Source organism: Amphiura filiformis, unplaced genomic scaffold (assembly GCF_039555335.1).
Source record: "Amphiura filiformis unplaced genomic scaffold, Afil_fr2py scaffold_25, whole genome shotgun sequence".
In the NCBI taxonomy this organism is placed as follows: domain Eukaryota; kingdom Metazoa; phylum Echinodermata; class Ophiuroidea; order Amphilepidida; family Amphiuridae; genus Amphiura; species Amphiura filiformis.
This window is the reverse complement of record NW_027305489.1, coordinates 1,620,823-1,646,124: the sequence shown is the minus strand read 5'-3', so window position 1 is coordinate 1,646,124 and position 25,302 is coordinate 1,620,823. Positions and strand designations below refer to the sequence as shown.

Genomic DNA, 25,302 nt, shown 5'->3' with positions numbered 1-25,302 from the left:
TGAGGCTTTGAAGGCGCATATCTTGGTCAATTCTTGTTCGTTTTTCACGAACAGGGTGTCAAATGAGAAAGCAAAGTCCAATTAACAAAATGTATATTTCAGAATAATCCAAAATTATCAAGTTATTGAACAGCAAGGATGAATATAACTGACGAAGTTTCTTTTTGTGCCAGGTGTAGAGTAATACTTAAACATGCCTACTTTCATAAATACATAAATGAACTCACTACCATACATTACATGAAGTAATTCCAATCACATTAAATATTACAAGGTAGGAAGAATACATTATAAAAAATGTACAATAAAATGTACACACTGCACCACATAGAATGAAAATATATCTTTATACAAAAATTTGTATTAATTTAAAGGCCTATTCAGTGATTTGCTGAACACAACACCCTAAAATTCAGATTTTTGGAACAATCTAAAATTCAGATTTTTGGAACAAGCATTCCATTTAAAATCCACACACCCCTGTGGAAGATTTTGAAAATATCTTCCACAGGGGGAGTATGAATTTCAAATAGAATGAACACATTAACAGCGCCATATGAAACTCGCCGTCTCTCAGTTAAAGATTCAGGTTGAATCTCTCAGTGGGAGAATGAAATTCAAATGGAGCTGCATAATGTCTTCATTCCTTTTGAAATTCGCACTCCCTCTGTGGAAGATATTTCCAAAATCTTCAACAGGGGTAGTGTGAATTTAAAATAGAATCGCCCATAGATATGTGCTGCTGAAATGGACAAATGGCAAAGCAGATAAAGACAAGATCTGACATCAAAATGATGATGGAATAAAGGTCGGTTCATACAATTGCTTTGCGTTGCGTTGCCAATATATCGATTACTTTTTGCCACAAATTCATTTAACTTGTCGCATTTCCAAGTTAAAATGTATTTAACTTTATTTTGATACCGCAGTGCAGTATTTTGCTGTGGCAACGCATTGCACCGCAAGTAATTGTAGTGTGGTATGAACGGACCTTAAAAATATGCTCATACTTTTATTTATTAAAGGCTATGGTACAGTAGCTAGCAGACTTTCAGAGCAGGTTATTCACATGTTTTATGCAACAGACACGATAACATAGTTATTAAATAGGCCTATATATAATTGTTAATTGGTCGGTGGTGCAGTTCATAAAATATTTTATACAGAAAATTGCTGAATAGGCCTTTAATAGAAACTACAATATAGGAAGCAAAATGCTTATAAAAAATGCTGATAATAAACACCCAAGTAGCAACTAATGCACACTTGTAAAATATAGAAAACCTGTCCACATTATAGGGAAAATGCACTTACTGTTGGCATGCAACGACAAAATATATAGCAAAGTTTCATGCAAAAATTTGAAGGCACTTGACAAATATGATTATATAATCTAATACTCCTATGATAAACTACATCAAAAATAATAATCACAAATAAAACTTAATGTTTTAACCAAAAACTAATATAATGTTTGACCGTCCACCACAAATGAGCTGGAAAGTCTGCATTTGCAACTTTCGAGGTATTGGACATGCAAATTTGATCAAAATAAGCTTTGCAATGATATCGTGCATGTCCATATAATATTGCTTGTTAGAAAGGTACTGTAGAAATCCTTTCCTTTATTTTCTATTGTTCATTGACAGGTTAAATGCACCATATCACAGAACTAGTTGTGCCGACCTTGGAGTCCCTTTGTGGTGGATGGTCACATACTTGATTGTAATGTCCACATATTTTGAGATGTTCACTTTGTAATCTGTTTTTTGTTGTCTGTTCTTCACATATCTATTGTGTTATTCGGTGTATATTGCATTACATCGTATCTGTGACACATATAGGTTATAAATGTGTGCACTTCATGTGTTCTCCACCTTCTGTATTACCAACTAACTTAAGGAGGATGGTCCGATAAACTACCTCACCCCTAATTCATCAGTAGAAAGCCCATATTCATCTCATAGACTCTGTGAAATATTATTAGGGCTAAAAGATGTTTAGTTTGGATTTTGTAAGCCAAAATGTGTCTAAAGTGGTTGAACCCATATAACGTTCTTACACTTTTCTACAGGGTTATCCACATTTTTGGCTCTCATATTAAAGATAAGGAGTGGGAGGCATGGTAATTCAATTACGGTGAAAACTTCAAGTGATGAAAATGGACCATCCTACTTGAACTAAACCATCAAACATTAAACATCACATACCAATGTTTCAGAGTTTTGACAGTAACATGTTCCTTTAAGGATTACCTTGCAGAAGTCTTGTGATACGTAAGTAAATCATGGTAACTGTTTTCTAGACATTAAACAAGCCTAGTTTGTTCCACGATTTTAAAATTCTTTTTTAATTACATTCCAAATTCCTTTACCTATTTATCAATCTTCACTCTTTGGAAGTCATCTCAAGTATTTTTAAAGTACTGACCTGTTATTGCTTACATAACATCCCATTATCATAATCATTTCTTTGGTCACGCAAAATCTTAGTGCCATTTACAAGGCTATGCATTGTACATTCTAAAAATAACTTTTTCTAATTAATGTTGACCTTGATAAACTGTGTTCTTGTCACATGACATTTCATGGTGTCATGTGACAAGATGTTGTGACTGGCACTAACTCATCACAACCTTTATTCCTATTCAAACATCATCTACATTCTCAAAATGAGTTGGGATGGAGTCTTTAGTTAGATATACATCTTATATCTACAAGTTTCTTTCTCCAAATGCGTATGTTCCCCTTGGATATACCTATGTTTGAACCATGCATCTTGGAAAGACCCCTGAATTTTATGAAAATAAAGTGCTGAAAGACCCTTGATTTTTATAATTTCAGCTCTAAAAGTCTCAAAAAATTACCATATTTCTCTCATTTCTTTCCCACTATTTCCAGTTCCCTGCAGAACATACAAAAAAAAAGATATGCCCCCCCTCTCCCAGGTCTTTTCTTCATGTGAGGTCAGCGCATGCATCATACCATCAAATGGAATTTGAGCCACATTGTAATGGATAGTTATTTTGAGTAATTAGCTACACCTTAACAAACCAACCTGTTAACTTCCCAACATAAGCTGCTACCCATTTATACATTTGGGTGGAGAGAGGCATGCACAAACAAAATGTAATACAGCACTGCTGGAATTCAAATGTACACATCCAAGCAACAACTGTTTTGAGGCAATGGGGTATAACTTTAACTCAATATGAGCTGAACATATTATTATTCTAAAATAATACTTGTCAACCTTAATTACTTAGGCCTACTCACTAAAATATCTTACGGTGAAATACTGGAATGACAATAAAATACTCAAATAATTTGGTCCACATGTTGGAATCTTGCAACCTCTTAAAGATATATAAAGTAACCAAATATTTCTACCGGTTCCACTTAGTAAATAATTAAATCAAAAAGATTATGAGCAAAAGATTATTCTTGAAATTCAATATACCAGTTGCGAGTTTCACTTTGATATGTGACACAAGTTTTATTTTGCATGTTTTTAATTTGCCCCAAAATTTTCTTGGAATTAACTCCAGAGGAGCCATTGACCCTATACACTATCGAGCTGCCAAAATGGTTCTCAAAGCAAACACATACATATAATTAAATAATGATTTTTCTGCTGTAACAGAATGCCTTGGAATGTGTTGTTTTAAAGTACACACTTATTAGTTCAGAAGGGATTTACATGAAAGGTGTATATACTGTATACACAAACAACACACACTTTTGCAAGCAGATGCTTGTATTGAGATTACTTCGCAAAGGTCTGTTGATTGTCTTATATATTGATATATTAAAACTTTTCTTGCCAAAAGCACCCTGAAAGCTTGCTTTGAAACTCTCACAATGACTACTGCTTACGTAGAACTTCTGAAGACTTCTACTTACTAAATCAAATTATAAATAAATTTATTTAAAAATATTTTCCCTTAAATTTAACAAATTATTGTTGGGAATTGTCTTTTAGCTGTGTAGAGTTGACATCATTTAGTTTTCACTACGCTCTGCATGATCTAAATTGTGAGTATTTATATATCGTAGAAAATATATATAATATAAATATTGTCATTTAAACATTAGATTCATCATATACACAATTTCTGTGAAGCTTTACAGAAATTTAATTCCAAAATATTTGATATTTTTATAATTATTTGAAGAAAGGCCTAATACGATTGCACACTACGTATTACGGTGGATAAAGAATTGGCACATGCTTGGTGTTAGAATGTCAGCCCTGAATAATTTAACTACACCCTATCTGCTGTTCCACTCAGTTTCATCACTCCCACTGTCACTGAAGTAGTTTGCTCTTCCAAGCAATTCCATTGCTTCATTCCACTGTAACTGACTTGGCCAAATTTCTGGGACAATCAACCTGAAAGATTTAAGAAGCAGAAAAATCAGTGATTTAAGAGTTTTTTCAACATCATTCATACACAATTGATTACACTACTTGAAATATTACACAACACACTTCATCATGATACATCACCTTCCAAGCATGTTAGGGAAGCCATTTGGGAGAGAGTGGAGCTGCCAGCCATCAACAAAAAGGGGGGACTACGATTTCAACTGCCACATGCCTGACCAATCTTTTGCAAAATCTTCCCGACGTTTGTCCAATCAAATCATACCAATCAAATGTATGTAGATGTAGTTTGGAGTTAACAGATGCAACTGTCACATGTAAGTTGCAAATTTTATTTGATTTAACTTTTCCTATTTAAAGCGGTCTTTTGTTCCTACAGTTATGGTAGGGTACAAGAAAGGACAAATCCTCGTGTTTTGACAAGTTCTAACCAAAAGAAAATTCTTGGCCTTTTTATTTTCTGTCTGATGTAGGGGTGATGATGCAACAGGATTGCTGAACTGAAAAATCTTCCTGAAGTTATTTAGTTTCATCCTATTGAGGCCTTAGTCTTATCTCTACATGGGACACTTGTTCTGTTCACACCAGCATGCAAGTAGCAAACTAAACGATGGCAATGGCAACTTGCATCAACTAATCCGACTACTTTAATATGGAATACTAGTTTCATCCTATTGGGACTCACAGCTATTTTACATGGTGTCGCTGGTAAGAAAATACTTCATATGTGAATTTTCACTGTTACTCATTTGGCAAAACAGGGAACAGAACATTTTGTCAATTTTGAAGGTATTGTCATTTTGCTGGAGACACAAAAACTGCCTTACTGTTCAAATATGTTTTTTTTTATTCGATAAGTGTGTTTGATGTCCCCTGTAAAATGAAAATACCTTCAAATTTGACATTTTATAATTTTCCTTGTGCCAAATGAGTAACCATGAAAATTTACATAGGAGTTTTTTGTTACCCGGCAACGATGGGATGTCTGGTCAAAACAGCATGCAAAATCTTATTATACCTAATATATAGATTCCTGTCACCTGATTTCTAAAAAGGCACTGTATAAGCTATTTTACAGAATTTTGTCACAACAAACTATAGCTTATAACATTGCAGCGCAACTCCAACAAAGTCCACTTACAGTCCATACAATGGATACGAAAAAGCAATAACCCTAACATTAGACAAACATGCTCCTGCTACTCAAAGACCCTGTAGTAAACAAGTCCATCAACCATGGCATAATACCAAGATTCACCAGGCAAGAAGAGTCCACCGCCGGTATGAGACAAAATGGCGGAAAATAGGTCTCGAATTGCACCACCTACTCTATCGTGACCAGCTTGAGCATGTGAATACCATGATTGAAGACTCTAAAAAATGTTACTTAAAGTGCAAACTTAAAGATGCTGACTCTAAGTCTATGTTCAGAACTGTAAATGGTCTGCTAAACAGTGCTAATAAGATCTTACCTACACATGATTCCCCACAAGAATTATGTGATCACTTTGTTGTATACTTTAGGGATAAAGTTGATAAAATCTAGAGTGAACTTTTGATAGAAAGGAGTAGTATAAGGGAACAAACCAAAAGATCCATGACGTCCTATAAATGAAACTCGTTTCGTTTGGGGGAAGAGGGTAAAAATACTTGATTACGTTTGTAAAAAACATCGGTCTGATGAAGAGAGTGCTCCAATACACTGGAATGGCTTACCGTTTCTTGTACACAATGTCAACTCACTACCTAGTTTCAAAAAGGGCCTACAGACATACCGTATTCATTCCAATAAGCGCCCAGGGCGCTTAACAAAGTCATTATGGGTGGGCGCTTATTTTTTACATGGTTTACCTAATTTTTTTCCAAACAGGCGTTTATTAGAGACAAATTTACGGATACGTTATAAAAGGGTCCTGAGACGTTCTAGTAGCTTTTCTGATGCAGAAAATATATTGCATGTTTACAGAGGACTTCTAACCCCCCCCCCCAGCTATTTCACTGTATCGACGTCTATCCGTCACTTCAAAATTAATGGTACCCTTTAGCAAATTGAACATACCCTGGGTGGACACTTATTGGGGCATGGGCGAAATGTAATATTTTGCTGTATTAGGATTTTTCCTATTGAATTTTGTATTTTCTTGCATGTTTTGTTATTTCTGCATTGTGATCTTTTGAAATAACAGATGACAAAAATTATTTATATGTATGTAATTAGTGTCTACCCAATTTGGATCGATGGTAAACCTTTAAAGTGTGCTGAGGCTTGTGGATCAACATCTGTCCGTTGTGCATGTGTGTAGCGAACTATAAATCACTGTGCTTATGGCACATATAAAACAAAGTACAATTTATGACTGCTTTTTATTCTGGGCATGGTTTAAATTATAGGCCCTATGTGATCTAATAACCATACATGACACAAGGCAGAAACATGGTATTGAGATCACCTTGGTCCTATAATCTTAACCATGCCCCTCATAGGAGTCAATATTTGTATACCATGATAGTGAGAAACTTAGACTTACATCAAATCCTCTGAGTACTGCAATATGGAATGCTAGGAGCTGCAATGGAATAACACACAGGATTCCTTGTAGACAGTCTGACATACCGGGTAACTCAACAATGGAAGACGCATCCTTCTGCGCATCTAAGTCACCTTTCTCACAGATGATGATGGGCCGGCACTATGAAGATTAAAATGATACAAAAGTGAAGACTGGGTACTCAATATATACTGATAAAATTATCAATCAGTGACAAGCTTGCTATTGATAGCATTATTAGGCCAAAAAATTGTTGTATTGCCCCCTCAAGTGTTTTTTTCTTTTCTTTTCTTTTAAACCTTCAGTGTTAAAAATCCCCAATAATATTAAAAATAATGCTTCTTCCATCAGAGAATTTGGATACTTGTTAAATAATCAAGACTAGTCTTTCAATATTCAGTCTTAAAATATTAATTTGAAGTGAAAAACATTGATTTTTTGAACATATCTGTTACAATTGTCATTCAAAAAACAAATTGTAATGAGGGCAACATAACAGGGCCTTTGGGGGGCCTTAGGATCATCCAGGTTGCATATCTAGAGAACTGTTATGGTCCAATGGGCCCAGGAAATAGGTATGTAAATAAGAATAATAAAGACTCACCTTGCGAGCTACAACTTCATGTAGAGCATTCTGACATTTCTGTTAAATAAATGTAATTGAAAATAATTGTATAAACAATTCTACATAGTTGCATAAAGTAGAACATATACTGTATGTAGGAATATTTTAAACAAGAATTCAGGAATGTTTCAGCTCTCTTAGGGTCTAATCTCTTCCGTCAATTTTTACTTGACATTTACTTATGTGTGTCATGATTAAAAGAATTTGGTTCACAGAAATATTGTAAACTTGGCAGCTACTGAGATGGTTGAGATGTATCCTAAAATCACTCTTTAGAGATCACATTCAAACAGATACAACACAGCTAAATGTAGGCAACTCCCAGTGACTGACACCACATCAACAAAGACTATGGTGGTTGGGTCATGTTAACCCAATGAGAACTACCTGATGATTGAACCATTTTGAACCATTCAAGGAGGATATTAATAAGATCATCTGCAAATGCAAGTTTGATCACAAATAGTTTAAAGCCTAGTCATAATTGGCAATTGAAATGAGCATTTCAAGTTGTCAACCAATCAGACATGGTGTTGGATGACCAGTAGTGTCCAGAGGGTTAATAAAATGGACCACAACAGAACACCAATAAAGATGCTCTTCTGCTGGGCCCACTTTCCCAGGGAAGATCACAATCCAGATGGAGTGATAAAAGGACCTGAAGGACTGGAAAGAGCAAGACTAGTGGAGAAAGTGCAAGAACTGTGATGACTGGATGGACATCCTATCTGTAGCTGCAATTAGTCCTAAGATTGGACATCCATAAATTACTGCTTGTCTGCGCATACACATAAGATGTTCTTAAGCTCACACATCCATATGAGGTTAGGTACTTACTACATATGTTGAGTCTTTCATAATAATGAGTATAACAGGCATGTCTTCATCTACCAATGCTAGTGGACCATGCTTCAGTTCTCCTGCTAGAATGCCCTCAGAATGAAGATAATCCAACTCCTTGATTTTCTGCAAGAAAAACAATGAAAATCTCAAAATATCAGTGCAATAAGTAAACATTATTCAATGCAACTTTTCTTTGTATATGTATCTATTTGAGAATTTTGAAACCAACTCCAAGTTTTGTTCCACTGTTTACCACGACCCTTCGCACTAGATGATTCAATCTGCAAAGATGCTAATCAGTGTTGTCAAAAAATACTGAAATGCAAAAAAATTCCTGAAAAATGTACTTTGCCTATACATTTGTACAGAATCATTGGGTAAAATTTCCTGAAATCAGGACATTTCCTGAAGACTGGCAACACTGAATCTGATCCTAAACTTCAAGGAAAACTTTAATTTGAAAATCTGGTAAACTTGAAAGCAACGGTTTTCAGTACGCTTGGTTTGTACTTACCAATGCCCCCTCTAAGCAGGTTGCATAATTGAAACCTCTGCCCATAAGGAGAATAGATTTCTCCTCCCACAATTCTTCTGCAAGTTTCTTTATTTGGCCATCCAAGCTTAAAACTTCCTTGATTAATTCTGCAATGAATTTGTTAAAAATAAGACAAAAATATTAGCATTAAATGTTATTTTTCAGCTATCTTGATTACTCTTGTGTTTCTAGATATTTGTTGAAGCGGCAACACAGCCTGGTCTTGATGACGTAGCCAAACTTCCTGGTTGCTGTTTGTTTATGAGTTGGGCATAAATCTTGTCTAGTTTATGAGACAAAAATATAATTTTTGAATTGTTCCTCCATTCTACTCCGTAATTTCATACAGTCACCATTCATTCTATGATTTTTAGGTGACCAGATTAAAAAATGTGACATAGTGCTCCTTTGTTTTTTAGGGGAGATGCAAAATTGGCAATGCTAGCTAGCAGTTGTAATCCTTTTTCGAAGAATTCTGGGAAAATTTTTATCATCATAATGATTTGCTGGAGCTTAACGTAATACTTGAAAATTGGAAAAAAGGACCAAGTCCAGAAAACGGTGCGGGCAGGGAGGAGAACAAAATGTTAATTTTATACAGCCTTTTTTGGCAAAATATTAATATTGCAAACAAGAATGTGTTTCAAAGTGTCAATTTCTAATTTCATCTATACATCTTCCTGACTATACCTGGTAATCGTTTCAGATCCTGCATGATTGCCTGTCGTCTTGGTGTGGTGGAGATGCGATCTTGATCCATCATCAAAGCAAACATAACAAGTGATATAAACTGACTGGTGTAAGCCTGCAAATGAACAAATAATGAGTAGTGTAAACATTAAAAAAAAATGCATTATCAATATTCACATAGTCCTTCTATGTAAGTCAAAGTATACATCCACATAAACAACTGTCTCCTTCTGGCCCCAACAACTAAGATTAAATAAATCTAGCAAAATGTGCAGAATGAGTTCCTCACAAGAGCAGAAGTCTACTACAGGTAACTTAGGTCATTCTTGGCCAAGCTCAAACACTCGGGAACGCTAGTGGCTCCACGATAAACACACATGTACATAGCGTGGTACAGAAGAAAGCATGCACACGCACAAAACATGCACATGCCTTACATTGCTTACACGCTTAGTACGCTACATGGACGCAACAGGTACGTTCGATCTTAGCCAAGAATTACTTTATTTACCTATAATTTGTTGCTACACTGGTGCAAAAATGATGACTTGTTTGTTTACCCCTCACCCACACCCACGCAAATAATAAGCCCTGGTCCATATCATATATAATCAGAGACATAATTAAAAAGACTTGTTTGCATCTGTCACCACCTGACAATCAAACTCAGAAACGATTTGTTTACGAGTTGCTGTAATGATTTTCTGAATGCAACGGTAAAACAGTGTACCTTATGATTAATTTTGCACCTTCAAACATACAAACCACAAGTTAGGTCTTGCTAATAGGAAACTTTCTTTCCTGAAGGCACCATGTTAACAATGCCTAGAAGAAAAGTTGATCTTTGCCTGTAAAAGTACCGTAATTTTCACCAATTTCTGTGATTGTTTTTCTCCGATGAAGGCACCAGACGAATCAACCTCCCTTTTACACCCTACTAACCAATCAAGAATCATGGGGAGTTTGATTGACAGTGATACCAGACACAAACTAGTCATCTTTAGTGTGAATAATTTTCTTTTGGAAGCTCATAATGATGGTTGATAAAATAGCAGTCAAAATTATGTAAGCTACAACCCTAATAGAAGATATAATTACAATAATTGTAATCCCAGCTTGGGGTCTGAAGGAAATTGATTAAAATATGATCCATGCAACATGTCAAAACGATATTTCCTGAAACCCAATAATGAAATGTGTAACTAGCGACACCATCAAACAACATTTGTGGACGAATATTAAACTCCACTCCTGTATTCTTTAAATTTATTATCCAAAGATGAATACCTTTGTTGAGGCCACACCAATCTCAGGACCTGCATTGATATGTACACCACAGGCTGTTTCCCTTGATATGCTGCTTCCTACTGTATTTGTGATACCAACAGTGAGGGCGCCACGCTTCTTACAATATCGCATTGCGTTGAGTGTGTCAGCTGTCTCGCCTTTGATAAAACAAACAAACATACAATTACAATGGTTGGAGGTTTGACTCATGAACACAAGGTTATGTGGGTTTGAACCCACCCACGGCTGTTTGATGTATATAGAATTGCCTTCATTATTAACTAAATGCAAACTATAGATGGCGCTATTTATCCTAAGTCATGGTTCTTTATTTGCAAGGGTTAGGTGATTAATACCGCCATTAAAACAGCTGTAATAGGTGAAACAAGGAACAAGGATATTTTATAAACATATTTTATCAAACAATAAAAGGAATTATTTGTATAAAAAGCTTGAAAGGGTAATTTCCAGTAACTAAATAGCGCCACCATTTTTGTCATTAATAATAGATACATTTTATATCCAAAAAATACTATAGAAGTGAATAATTTTGTAAAAGAGGGGAAATTAAAGTTGAGAACGACTCAAAAGCATCTGTATACATTAGCACGATATCACTTTTAGCTGTTTAAGCCTAAAATTTGGTTATACATGATGTTTTGTTTGAAAAACTAATAAATGATCCCATCAAACAACCGTGCACCAGGACAATGTTGTGTCCATGGTCAAGACACTTTATCTTGCTTGCCCCACTCCACCCAGGTTAACATGGGGAGCTGTAACATTATTGTTGGCTGCCAAATGGTGCAATATATCCTAGCAGCAGCGGAATATAAAAACTGTTTTGCTAAAGGATACAAATGAAATGAAAAAATAGAGGACTTGATATCATAATATTTGAGTCAATTTGGGAAGTAGTCAAATCTATAGGAAGTACCCAAAGAGGTAGAACCAAAGAGTACTGACTCTGCCATGTTTGTGTGTGCCTCTAGATAATCTTACTATGTACCCTGCAAACTTTGATACAAAGTGAGTTGTTGTTTGCATTCTGCATGTAAAGCTTTGTGCCAAATATCTGAATTAAAGATTGAGTGCACAAAAATACAAATGTTCATTCAATAGCAGGCTCTTGTTGAAAAATGCATCAGTTACACTATTTGCCCTCCATAAGTAACAAACCAAAATTTACCATAGCGTTATACAGGGTGTCCCAGAAAAAATTACCGGGTGAATGAATTTGGACGTAAGTCGAGAAATAGACATCAGAATCCAAATATCTACAAATCAGCGCGTAGCCCATCTTATTTTGAATCTTATACCCAAATTTTACTGGAATCGGTTGACTGATTGCGAAGAAATGAGCAATTACATAACGCATGTGTCAATTCATTTCATTCCAAGTTTGAAAGAAAGATCATTCAACGCAATGCGCACATGTTAACACTGTAAATGGGCTTCATATTTTGTTCAGTGACCTGCACGATATTGAAAATGAAAGCTCGCATGTAAGATGATGCTTGGTACTTTTTTCGTTAATGTTGATATAAATGTTGCATAAAGAATTATTGCACAAAGAATTCCAGCTGGCTTCAAAAATTTCTCACACACATTTAAATAATGTGTTTTAAATATTTCCAAGAAATTGTAATGCAAAGTTTAAATCTGTTAAAAACTTTAACATTAATGTTGCATGGGTATCAAAAATCACATGTTAAGCTGTAAGCACTTGATCATTGTCATTCTTAGCTCAAATGTTCTTTGGAAAGTTAAAATATAACATATTTGCACAACCTAAAGAATTAAAGTTGGAATCCTTCCAATTGCAGAAATCAAAGTTTTCTTGGACAAACTGTTATTTATCTTCAGTGAAAGCATGAATAACATAATTGTAAAATAGATAATGTGGACTAAATTTAATGAGATACACAAAAACTTAAGCGGTGAGTGAGTATGAAAAAAGCGCCTGTTGATGAAACTTGGAATGAACTGCATTGATGCGCGCATTATAAAATCGTTAATATCTTTGCAACCAGTCAACCGAATCAAGTAAAATTTTTGTACGTGATGCACAACAAAATAGGCTATGCGCTACAGTTTATATTTTTTGATTCTGATGTCTATTTCTCGACTTACATTCAATTTTATTCACTCTGTAATTTTTTCTGGGACACCCTGTACAGGCCAATGTTGAGTCAGTACTCTTTGAGTATAATCTCATGGTTATAACTTGTATTATTGTGATATCTCTTACAACCCATATACATTATTTTGATTCATATTGCTAAAGTTATTGTATAAAGATGACAAAACACAACATAATACAAAACATGATTCTCTATACAGCTACATTGTTTTTAATAGTTATATTGAAAACAAAATAAATTCCAATCTTGCATCAATAGAGTCTTTCATTGACAAGTTCCCTGACAGAACTATGATGATTGGAAATTTATTAATTTTACTCTTTAAACATGAAAAGTTTGGCTACAAAACAGACAAGACAAGACACTATAACTAGCACCTACCAGACTGGCTGATGAAGAAACACACATCATCTCTGAATACTGGAGTAGATCTGTCCAAGAAATCACTAGCTAGCTCAACCACAACTGGCAACTCTGTTAACTCCTCCATCAGTTGTCGTGTCTGAATTTTTTTTTTTAATTAGAGATTTTAATTATCTTTGGTTAGTTTTTCAAAGAAATGGTTCAATGTTCATGATATTTTGTTTCATTATTAATCGCCTGAACTAAAGTTTGTTCGGTTTATCTAAAGCGGAAATTATTCGGCTTTTGTTACTGCTCACGTCAATAAAGTCCCAACTCACGCTCGCGTAAATTCACATAAGTCTGCGATAGTCACGCATTACGCAACGCACACCTAGCGTAAGACATTCTATATCAATACACAGTGTTATGAGTCTTTTTTTCCACCTTATATAAGGCGGACAAACTTTAGTGGATAAAAAGAAGCCCACATTATTTCATTGATTACACTATCCCCATAGGCAACATGGCATGATTCTGCTGTATGAGTTTACCCTTGGTAACTGAATAGTCAATTAAGTATGGGGTCAAATGTCAAACACTTACAGCCAATGCAGAATGGTAACTGGTACCACAGGCTATGAATAGCAGTCTACGAGATCTTCTTATCTCTGACATGTGCTCCGTCAGGCCACCCAATGTGACTAAAAGATAAGTAAAATTCAGTAAGAATCAGTTGCATAGTAAAAAAAGAAGAGAATACAATGTGCAAATCTCTTTGTGACAGACTATCTTGAATTAGGGGAGGCACAGAAAGAAACAAATAGACAATTACAGACCTGAAACTGACCATTTGTGAAAAAAGAGGGAAATGCTTTAAAAAAAGAGTAAATAAAAGTGCAAAATCATGCTAAAAAAGCTCAAATTGGGCTGAAAATAACAAATAATGTGTAAATTTCATGACAAAAAGAGGAAATCAGCTAAAAAGAGGAAAAGTTTCAGGTCACCAATTACATTTGTCATAATTACAGTGATTTGTGTCTCTCATATGCTACAACTGCTATACTCTATTTATCCGAGTTCCTTTGCAAATGAGGTTCTGTCCGGGCCAACTGAAGCACCAACTTCATTGAACAAGCTGCATATATAGTATTACATGACCCTGGCATGATCTGGTTCTTTTCACAGAATTAATAGAGTGCACACACAGGCAAGTGCGAATGGACCTTGATGAGAACTGTAATATGTGCATTAGATATCTCACTTAGTACTTACCCAAGTTGTCTTCAAAGTTGACACGGCCTCTCATAGTGTTCACAACACTGTCAGGTTGCTCAAAAATCTCCTTCTGCATGAAATAGCTGTAGCTTCCTAAAACCAAAGAAATAAAAAGTGAACAATGAAAATCATTTGATATTGATGCTTAAATTTCCAAAAATTTAACACAACTGTGTAATGATGATATTTCAAGATTTTTGGAAAACTATAGTTAAAGTTCTTCAGAATTAAATATCTATGTAGAAAAAGAATATTACTAGCATTGTCCCATCAAAATCAACTTATAACAATGTTATCTTTAGCGGCTCACTGCGTTATTCAAGCGTTGAATCATATAGCGACTGATGATGATTAGGTATTTTTCATACTTAAATGACTTCTCCTTTACTTTTAAACCATTCCATTCCTGCTAATCTCTTACTTTACCATCAAGCTATCCACAATAGTTCAAGTTTAGACACAGCATGTTTACCTTTCATGATTTGTTGGATTTCCATCATCAGAGTATGCACTTCTCTGGAGACTGCAGTATCTTCTTTCTTCCTTGTGATACGATGAATTGATAAGCCTTTAAAAATAACAAAGAATTAATTTTATACCTTCATGTAACACAGGTGTGTGAGAGTATGTTTGGGTGCAGGAATAATGTCAGACTTGTCAGTGTTTGCCTACAAACGAGGACAAACACATGACTTCACATTTAAACCATGGACCTGTGACCAGTGTTCGAAATATGCCTCAAAAAGTTACAGGCCAGCCAGGCTTGACCTTAAAAAGTTACCGGCCAGCCGGGCCGGCAACTAGATGCCAGTCAGAAAAGTTACCGGCCAGGCCAAAAAGTTACAGGCCAATGGCCGGCCGACCGGCCCTATTTCGATCGCTGCCTGTGACCTGCAAACAAGCACCATGCATCCTCAGTTCATGGAGGTCGGCAGTAGGTTGCAATTACATGCCAACTGCATTTTTGAGATATGTTCTACTGTGTATCATACACAGCCTATACGAATCAGACATCCTTGATTTGAAAGCAATACACAAGGTCTGTTATTACTGGCACAGGCAGGTAGGGATTTGTCTGTTGGTCTGTGTGTGTATATACATGGAAGTAGAGGTACTCCACATACAATTCGAGGTCGATCTAAAAACTGTGAGGACATTTTTTAATGTTCTCACATTTTTAATAAAATAAAGCATGATTATAATTTAACATGTATGCTGATTATTACAGAATAAAGCTAAAAATATTTATTTAGCTTTATTCCACAAAAATGAATATTTAAAATTAATAATTTATAACCCTGATGACTGTCTGATATGTGACACGATCTGGTCCATGGGGGGCCAAAGGCGGCAGATTTGAAACTGAGATAAAGGTAAAAATATGTAGTAAAAAACAATAAAATACATAAGAAAATAGACATAATAAAACTTCATAACTTTAGAACCAAGTATGCTAGACCTTTGGTGTTTGATGATAACATGAAGTAAATGATAGCCTATTGTATGTATAATGTAATAATGGGGACTGCTCTATAATCCGAAGGTTCTATAATCCGAAGGTTCTTAAGTCCGAAGGTTCGCTAGTCCGAACATGTGTTCATAGCATTCGTTAGTCCGAATTTTAAAAGAGGTTCTCTAGTCCGAAAAAAAATTCAAAAGAGGTTCTTTATTCCGACGGTGCTTTATTTCGAAGGTTCTATAGTCTGAATTTTAAAAACGGTTCTCTAGTCCGAATATGAAAATAGTCTCTATAGTCCGAATTTAAAAAAGGGTTCTATAGTCCGAATATAGAAATAGGCTCTATAATCCGAATTCAAAAAAGGGTTCTCTAGTCCGAAATTGTAAAACAGTTCTATAGTCCGAAACCGATACCGTGTTTTTTAGTCCAAATCAATAAAAAAGTTCTAGAGTCCGAATTTTTAAAACATTAACAGAAACTGCGCTCTTTAGCTAGATAATACTAAAGCAGAGTCTATGGCAAACGGGATGACGCTACTGCTGTTAAAAGGGCGCACACCACCAAATCACGATGTAATGTAGATGGATTCCGGTAAAAACAAAAATCTTTTTAGAGATATTTTGGCCTTTCTGTGGAAAAAAGAGAGGCATGTTATAGCTTAAATAAATTTTTGAGACCTACACATGAACTTGGATCGCCCAAAAAGTTGCATAACACAATTTTTTTTTAAAGTAGGCCCTCGGATTGAAAAATGGCCAGAAGCGTGTTTTCTGGGTAGAGAACGGGTCGAAAATGATGATCATTTAATCACAAGACTACCAGTACATTGAAACATTTTATACCCCGGGCACGCCACCCCACCCCCCCCCAATCGCAAGATAAAACTATACTATTCTGTAAACTAATTTGTTTAAATGACTAAAATTTGTTGAAATGAAACAGAAGCAGCATTTACATGGCGGGATGGCGCTATGAAAATTTGAACTTCGACAATGCCCGAATACATCGTGAAGTATTACTAGTATATAATATTATAATGGAATGAAAAAGCGGATAAAAATGAAGAAAATATCACCAGAATAAAGGTGAGCGTCAATGTGTGCTACTGAAAAAATATCCAGAGAAACCAACCATGTTGAACTTCAGCGGATTTGTATTTAACAATTGATGATTTGACACTGAAACAAATGATTAAAATAAAATTCGGACTATAGAACCCATTTACTAATTCGGACTAAAGAACACGGTATCCGTTTTGGACTACAGAACCGTTTTGCAATTTCGGACTAGAGAACCTTTTTTCAAATTCGGATTAGAGAACCTATTTCTATATTCGGACTAGAGAACCTTTTTAAATCGGACTATAGAGCCTATTTTCATATTCGGACTAGAGAACCGTTTTTAAAATTCGGATTAAAGAACCTCTTTTAATATTCGGATTAGGGAACCTTTGAAATAAAGAACCGTCGGAATAAAGAACCTTCGTAATAAAGAACCGTCGGATTAAAGAACCTTCGGACTAAAGAACCGTCGGAATAAAGAACCGTCGGACTATAGAGCTTCCACCGTAATAATTACAGTAACTCTATTTTCAAAAATGCCTCCCTTGGCCCCCATGGACCAGATCGTGTCACATATAGTGAACCAAAATGACATTATTCAATAGTTTAACCCTGATTACAAGCAGCCTTGAGGAAGTTTACACACATGTGCATATTCCAAGAATATCAGAACTGATGTCACTAGATGTACTGACCCTCCCTCTGTGTTATGTGCATGTATTTATGCGCATACTTTGCCCATACTTACATCCTTCTCTGACAGCCGCCACATCGCCATCTTCAAGATAGATAACCTTGTTTGTATGTTCAATAACAGCGCTGGCATCACTAGCAAAGAAGTATTCAACTTCCTTCTGCTCCCCTAGAACTTCAAAATCTGTAGTACTCTGGGAGCGTTTGAATGTTACACCTTCAGTTCCTGTGAAAAAAAGAACCACAAATAATCAAAGGAACAGGTGTAAAATGGTACAAATCAGGACATATGTGTTTGTCTGTGAGCATTAACAATTTTATTTTGCCTTTACTACTTGAGCAGAAGGGTACCCAAATAGCAAGGCTATTCGTAAGGGCTCCCTATGAACATGGCAATGGGATGGATTAAAGCTCAGGGTAAACACCCTACTTCTTATGAAACTGGCTGCAATATACTCTCTATACAAGGTACGACAGCTTACCATCTCCTTCAAAGAACACAGTACCCTTATGGTCCATTCACCCAATTCTATATGAACCATGGGGAGAGTGAAAGCCTAATTTAATCTACAGATGTTGCCAACTAAATACAGATATCATAAGTGTCATTATTCACAAATACTTTCATATCATACAGCTTGGGGAAATTTACATTTGTGTGGGAAACATGGGCCATGGAAGATTTCTCCCATTCCATATATGTGACCCCTCAGCACAACTGAGCCCTGAAGTCGCCAATCATCATTTTTGAGATATTCAACCAAAATATTCTGCTTGAAATTAGCTTTAAAATGATGTATATCGTGTCTATAGTACTTGACATTTAAAGGGGCATTTCGTGATCCACAGCCTCATCCCCCACTTTTCCCAAAAAAAGTTGAGATTTTTACACCACTGGATACCTCTGGCTACATAATGTTTATGTACCAAATATTTCTTGCAGATTAATTCGTTTAGCAAAAATATCGCCAAATTTGAATTTCGTTCTGGTGCACCAGAGCGAAATTACAACACATTGTCTATGGAGCAGTGTAATACACATAATCATGCATAACTCATAAGCATAAAATCGGAATCAACTGAAATTTTGGAAATAAGCTTTTTTCGTGGATATCTACTGAAAAATGTCATAAAAAGAGGATGCTAGGATCACGAAATCCTCCTTTAAGTAGTGAAAAATCAATAAAACAGTCAATAAATCCTTTGTTTCCTATTGTTTATTGTTAAGTTCAATGGAGCATATCTCAATAGTGGCACTGGCGACATCCGGGCTCAGTTGTGCTGAGGGGTCACATATTGTAAGATTTACTGATGTAGATAAACTTAAAAATAGGCTTATTTAGCAGTAAATCTACATCCCTATATATCATTACATTGACACAATTCACACAGTGTATATTCTTAAATCACAACTTGCCTCTCCGAATTGAATTATTCTAAGAAGAACTTGGATTTCGCCATTTTTGCACATCAATCATGTATGTAGTGTACTTCAGGAATATCTCACCATCTATCTGCCATAATGCCTGCAATGTTTTCTGCCCAAAACATGCAACATGTACAATGCTCTGTACTGATCATGCTCAAAGATGTCAATTATCATGATTTCAGGCCTTTACAAAGCTATTCTGGAGGTGCAATATTTTGTTCCCATGAGTGACAATGCAATATGGTTGATTTCCAACATTTTTGGTGAAGGACTCCCAGTTCTTAACAGTCTACTTTCTGTGTTGATACTTAATACATGCTCAAAACACTGTTCTGCCTCTATGTACCCAAATAAGATTCTAATTCAGATAAAACCAATGTTCGCCAATCTAAAACCATACTACAGATAAGAAATAGAATTCTAAAAGTGATTTTATAATGTTACATTAAAGATTACATAAAAGATTATCTATAAAATATGGATTGTATAATCCGAATTCTGGTTGCTACAGAAGAAATCTTTACCAAATATATCCGACTGTTTCTCACATAATTCCCACAATGCAATATTCTAGGGATATTGACAATATCATAGATTAATAAATACATAGATTGGAACGTTCTGTGCCTGTGCCCTCTGTGCATGCTTGAATTCAGCTGAGGCCAGTATACAGCATTCGGACCTGGCGACATTGCTCATCTGAGCGTACACCGAACACTCAACTTGTTAGTGTTATGCGCAAACTCGCTTTGTGTATGCTCACACTATTTGCGCTTTTTTTGAGTTCGCCAATGCACCCTCACTTATCGTCAACCCACATGGGCAACATGCCTACCTTCTACGATATGCAATATGCTCACATTTAAATGTCAAATTGCATATGTGCCACATACAAAATACACATGTGATGCATGCAAATGAAAGTATGCAACCTCCTGAAATAATGCATTGTGGGATATTTGTGATGTGATCAAGCTAAATGAGTCCTTTGTAAACATCGATTTTGATATAGAGCCAAAAATAGCATTCAACTTCCTTTCCATGCACATTATTGTTCTGAGCGACACTGATATACCATACCTCTGGAATCGAAAGTCCAGTTGTGCTGGAGTATTCATTGAAATAAAGCTCAGAAAATGCAACACATGTACCATGAAATTGAAAACTAAATTAGGATTTTGTTTGACAAAATCACCCATTTTGCTATGTCATGCTGTTGGAATAGGACAGAAAGGAGTCAAGTACTGGTGTATCTATTCAAACATGCTGTCTGTTGTGAGATAATGGGAATGGAAACCATATGTTGTCTAAAGAGTTCCTAAACTTCATACTCAGTTTATCAAGTTCATAAGGAAGATACTATAGATGTAAGACCCTGGAAAATGCCAAAGGACAGTAGAAAGTATATCCTCTGGGTTCAAGGCCACAAAAAGCAACATTTTATGTATCAAAGATCTGAAAGTCGTAACCAGGGCCGGATTTACCATTGGGCCAGATGGGTCCGGGTCCCAAAATTGCTATGTGCATCTTCCTTTTTAGCCCATCTTTTTGGGTCAAAATAGGGCAAAATTACACAATTTTGTGAGCTTCCCATGCACCGGCTCTTGAAATACCAAAATACACCTTCATTTTGGGCTAAAAGTCAAAATTTAATTTTCTGCATCGCTCAAAACTGTCCTAGTAAAATCAGAACAAAATATGCTTGTTCACCTCTATATTTTAATGCTTCTGCTGCCATGTACTGTCGATCTTATACGTAAACCAAATTGAACTTGGCCACTTGAGTGCAAATGCCTTTCTCACAGTGAGTTTGGGGCCTCCAAATTTTCGCCTATAGCTCAGCCCCCCCCCCCCCAAAAGGTAAATCCAGCCCTGGTCACAACAAAAATACCCTGTAATGTATTCATGCTGATGCATGATGGGAAAAACAGAAGTGCATTGAACTTCCTTTTCCTATGCTTCTGCAGTAGTTTCATGAACAGAACTTTAGTATTACTATCTCCACTCCCAAGTAATTAGGATTAGGTTTTAAGGTTAGAGTTATGAAGTAGGTTAGGATTACGGTTAGGATTACGGTTAGGAATTGGTTAGGGTTATTAAGGTTAGAGGAGATATTAGGGTTAGGATTGTGAGATTAAAGTTAGGATTAGGACTATGGTTTGGAATCGTGACAGACCACTAACCTAAAAGTTTCTATTTTCATGATTGCCATATTATGTACCGTATTTGTTCCATTATCCACCCAGGGCACTTAACAAATTCATTTTGGGTGGGCACATCCCAGATAAGGTTATTGGAAGTATTTTACGTCATCGGGACTGCAACATTGGTTGCTCCAAGGTATGTGGATTAAGCTGGTTGAATAGATTGAAATCATTCTCTCATTATTTTGACTAGGGAAGCATCGATCAGCCTCTGTTGCCCGATTACCGATTACCGATTATGTTGCTAAGTGATCGGCCGATTCAGAACCAGAACCAGATAGTACAATTACGTGCATGAATTCCGAATTCGGAGGCATGCATGCCACTGTGTTGGTTACTTCGGCCTTTCGGTAGACTGATTTAGTATTGTTCTTGTGTCGATACGAACACATCAATTCATACTTGCATCAGCGATGACCATTTATACCCATAATTCAATCTCATTTATTTATTTATTTATTTATTTTTCACATTTCTGTTCAAATAATTATATTTAATACTGCTGTTGTTTCTTTTTCTTCAAAACACGCCTACCCTCCCAATGGTACAGCCCTAATTTCCATTCAAGGCAAAACGTCGAGGCCATGTGGGCGTGCTGGTTTCCGGGGTCTTTTGCGCTGTAAGCCATTCTCAATTAAATTGGATCGATCGCCACACATAGTACTATGACAGGAGCGCCGAAGTTGGTTGGGGTTTCCCCAGGTCAGGGCCCAAGGTCACGTCAGCAAAACAGCGACCAAAACAGCAACAAACCAACACAAGCGTGAGAACTGGCTCGCGCATTGTGATGTGCATGTAATTCACCTTTGTTTTTGTTAAATAACTTAAATTTTATGGACCAAGAGTAAGGAATTATATCCATCTGTACAACGTAAGTTGATTTGTGAGCTTGAAAGCTTAAAAAGCAGGCTGGTGCAGCTGCTGGGGTGTGATCGGTAGCAATAATCGGTAATGTTTACTTTTTTGCCGGTCCCGATTCAGAACCAGTTAGGCAAATATCGGCCCCGATTCAGAACTGCCGATCATGATCGGTGCGTCTCTAATTTTGACAGTAGTTGTGGAATGGGTATTTAATGGAACAAACACAGTTTGTTAAACTTATATTATTGAAAAAGTATAGCCCAGAAACTAAATAAGGTACTGCAGAAATACAGTAAGAGACAGCATTATCTAAATAAGAAAGTAATTTGCATCTAATACATATTCAACACTATGATTTGGCCATTTTACATAACTGACCAATCACAATGCATTAGCTTTGTACCAAATACATATAACTTGTTAAATTGATCTCTCTATCAGGCTATAGATGGGCAAGAAATCATGCCATCATTGCCATGTAACCATGGTAACCAGTGATATATTATGCACTCATGCTGTGTGATTTACCAGAGTTAGTAGTATTATTTTTCTCTGGTGGAGGATCAGCTGTGAACAAAATAAACAAAAACAACCAAGATGATCAAGTGAACAACCCCAAAAGCAATGAACGTTACAATATTAATATGTGATGGGATACAAAAAGTAAAATTGGAAATTGTATCCTAACAAGTATCAATGGATATGGGCTATTCCAATTGAAATCCATACACCCCCTATGGAAGACATGACCTTAATCTCCTACACATAGGGTGTAGGTTTTAAATGGAATCGCCCATTCAGGTAACCCCATTTGAAATTCACACTCCCTGTGTGGAGAAGATTAAGGTCATATCTTCCATAGGGGTGTATGGATTTCAACTGGAATTGCCTAATATGATTGTTGTTATGTTATAGTTCCACTTTAGCCATGCACTATTTTCTTGTTATTGTAGTACATGAATAAAGTGCATAACTCCATATTCAACCTTTGCCTTTCAATAAATGTACATATACCGTAAAACCCCATCTACAAGCATATAGAGTGCTGCTGATGAAAGCTACATTAATCCAGGCGCCATTATGGAGTTTGAGCAAATAAATTACGGATCCAAGCATATGCAAACAAGTATTATTTTAAGACCAATCTATTGTATTGGTATATTAACCCTTATAATATTTAATTTAGAGTTCATAAAAAACACACTATATGCTTGTAGACGGGTTTACGGTAACCAATTTTAAGGCAGTATACTCTTTGGGTATAATCTCCTGATCACCCTTCAGTCTGAAATTACTATACTCCCTTTAAAATAAATAACATACTGACTAGTTGTAATCCCACTCCTACAAATCAAAGGCTCCAACTATAATCCAAAATTTGAGCTTAAATCCTGTAAGTTTGGTCACACTCTTAAAATCTGAATCTGAAATTAATTAAAATTGGTTCTTTTGATGATTTGTAGATTTCAAACATATTTTCAGCTACAAATCATTGCAACTGCATCACGTGTCAGCAACAGAAGTTTTCAGTAGTGAATGACATTGTTCATAACAGAATTCAACATCCAGTTTATCTATGGTATACTTCAATAACTATGGCTGTATTATCCATTCCAATCAAATTGTTTAGACCATCAAATGGGTATTTCACATCTTTAATATTATCAGAGAGAATCTCCATTATTTGTAGATTTGTAGTACTTATAATATTGTGCAGTGAAACTCTATTACTGCAATCAAAATTCCATCTGGTTTCCCATGTTAAAAACCTAGATTAATGAGGTGTTTAAATTACAGTAAACGTTAAACCATAATGTACGATTTTTGTCAAATTTTAATTTTTTATTCTTTACCAAAAATGATGAAAAAATATTAGTAATAACTGTTTGGGAGGGTTTCTGTCCTTTTTAAGTCAAAATTAGTATAAACCTGCTGGTTTATAGTGTCGTTTTTAGAGCTCTATAAGGGGGATTTTTAAATCCCCCTAAAATGTCTTGATTAAGACATTAATTCAAATTGCTCTGTTGTTCCACAAATATTGCCCTACAAACATAAGTACAAAACAAATTTGGCCGAGTCCATTTAGATGTCAGTTGACACATGTGTAAACATTACAAATATGCAAAAATATCAGGTTTGAAAAAAAAAATGAGCCAATTTTGTTTTAACAGATTGTACATAATGGCTTTAATTAGCTGTGCAGTGAAACTGTATTACCATACTCAAAATTCAAATTAAAGCAACAGATGTTATATGTACATTAGGCTGAAGTGTCCAGATTGTTTTCAACAAAATGATTTGTAAAATACTTTGCAATTTGATCATGCCACTGTTTTTTCCATGTCGGAAAATAATTGATCATTTGTAAAATTATTTTTCTTAGCCAAATTTCTGCATGGAAATACATTTTTTTCTGGATTTCTCAAATAAAAGAAAAAACACACTATAGTAACAAACTAGTTTGGTAAATGTTATTATTATTATGCCTAAGTTATTATCTACCAGGTGTCTACGAATGGGTTATGCAAGCCTTGTTATATTATTAGTCTGCAAAATGGGATGAGAAATGGGTTATTCCAATTGAAAGCATGACCTTAATCTCCTACACAGGGAGTGTGAATTTCAAATGAGGTTACCATTTGAAATCTACACCCCCTGTGTGGGATATTAAGGTAATGTTTTCCATAGGGGGTATATGGATTTCAACTAGAATAGCCCATTTATTACAGCTTGTGGAAAACTGAAGCTTACTTTTTCTTTTAGCCAGATTGTTGTGAATAAAATGATTAGTATTAGAAAATATTTTGCTTAGCCATATTTCTGCATGGAAATATATTTTTCTGGATTTCTCATATGAAAGAAAATCCTGTGGGGCAAACTTGTTTTGTAAACATTGTTTTTATGCCTAAAATATTA

The 25,302-nt window shown here is 35.6% G+C and overlaps 1 protein-coding gene across 3 annotated transcripts in view; it reads right to left on the bottom strand.

The window, feature by feature from the left end:
• Window positions 1-399: 399 nt before the first annotated feature.
• The window catches only part of LOC140143669 (glutamine--fructose-6-phosphate aminotransferase [isomerizing] 1-like), a 56,513-nt gene continuing 31,610 nt past the window's right edge, over window positions 400-25,302 (bottom strand). For 2 of the 3 annotated variants that reach the window (XM_072165488.1, XM_072165489.1), the window contains 12 exons: window positions 17,948-18,118; window positions 15,152-15,247; window positions 14,677-14,772; window positions 14,008-14,105; window positions 13,441-13,561; window positions 10,916-11,073; window positions 9,629-9,743; window positions 8,918-9,045; window positions 8,398-8,526; window positions 7,540-7,578; window positions 6,915-7,076; window positions 400-4,392 (listed from right to left, as the gene is read on the bottom strand). In XM_072165488.1, coding sequence (XP_072021589.1) covers window positions 4,348-4,392; window positions 6,915-7,076; window positions 7,540-7,578; window positions 8,398-8,526; window positions 8,918-9,045; window positions 9,629-9,743; window positions 10,916-11,073; window positions 13,441-13,561; window positions 14,008-14,105; window positions 14,677-14,772; window positions 15,152-15,247; window positions 17,948-18,118 — 1,358 coding nt within the window. In that variant the 3' untranslated portion in view covers window positions 400-4,347. Of the gene's footprint in view, window positions 4,393-6,914; window positions 7,077-7,539; window positions 7,579-8,397; window positions 8,527-8,917; window positions 9,046-9,628; window positions 9,744-10,915; window positions 11,074-13,440; window positions 13,562-14,007; window positions 14,106-14,676; window positions 14,773-15,151; window positions 15,248-17,947; window positions 18,119-22,914; window positions 22,954-25,302 lie in introns of all 3 variants that reach the window. The other variant, XM_072165487.1, reaches the window with a different exon arrangement.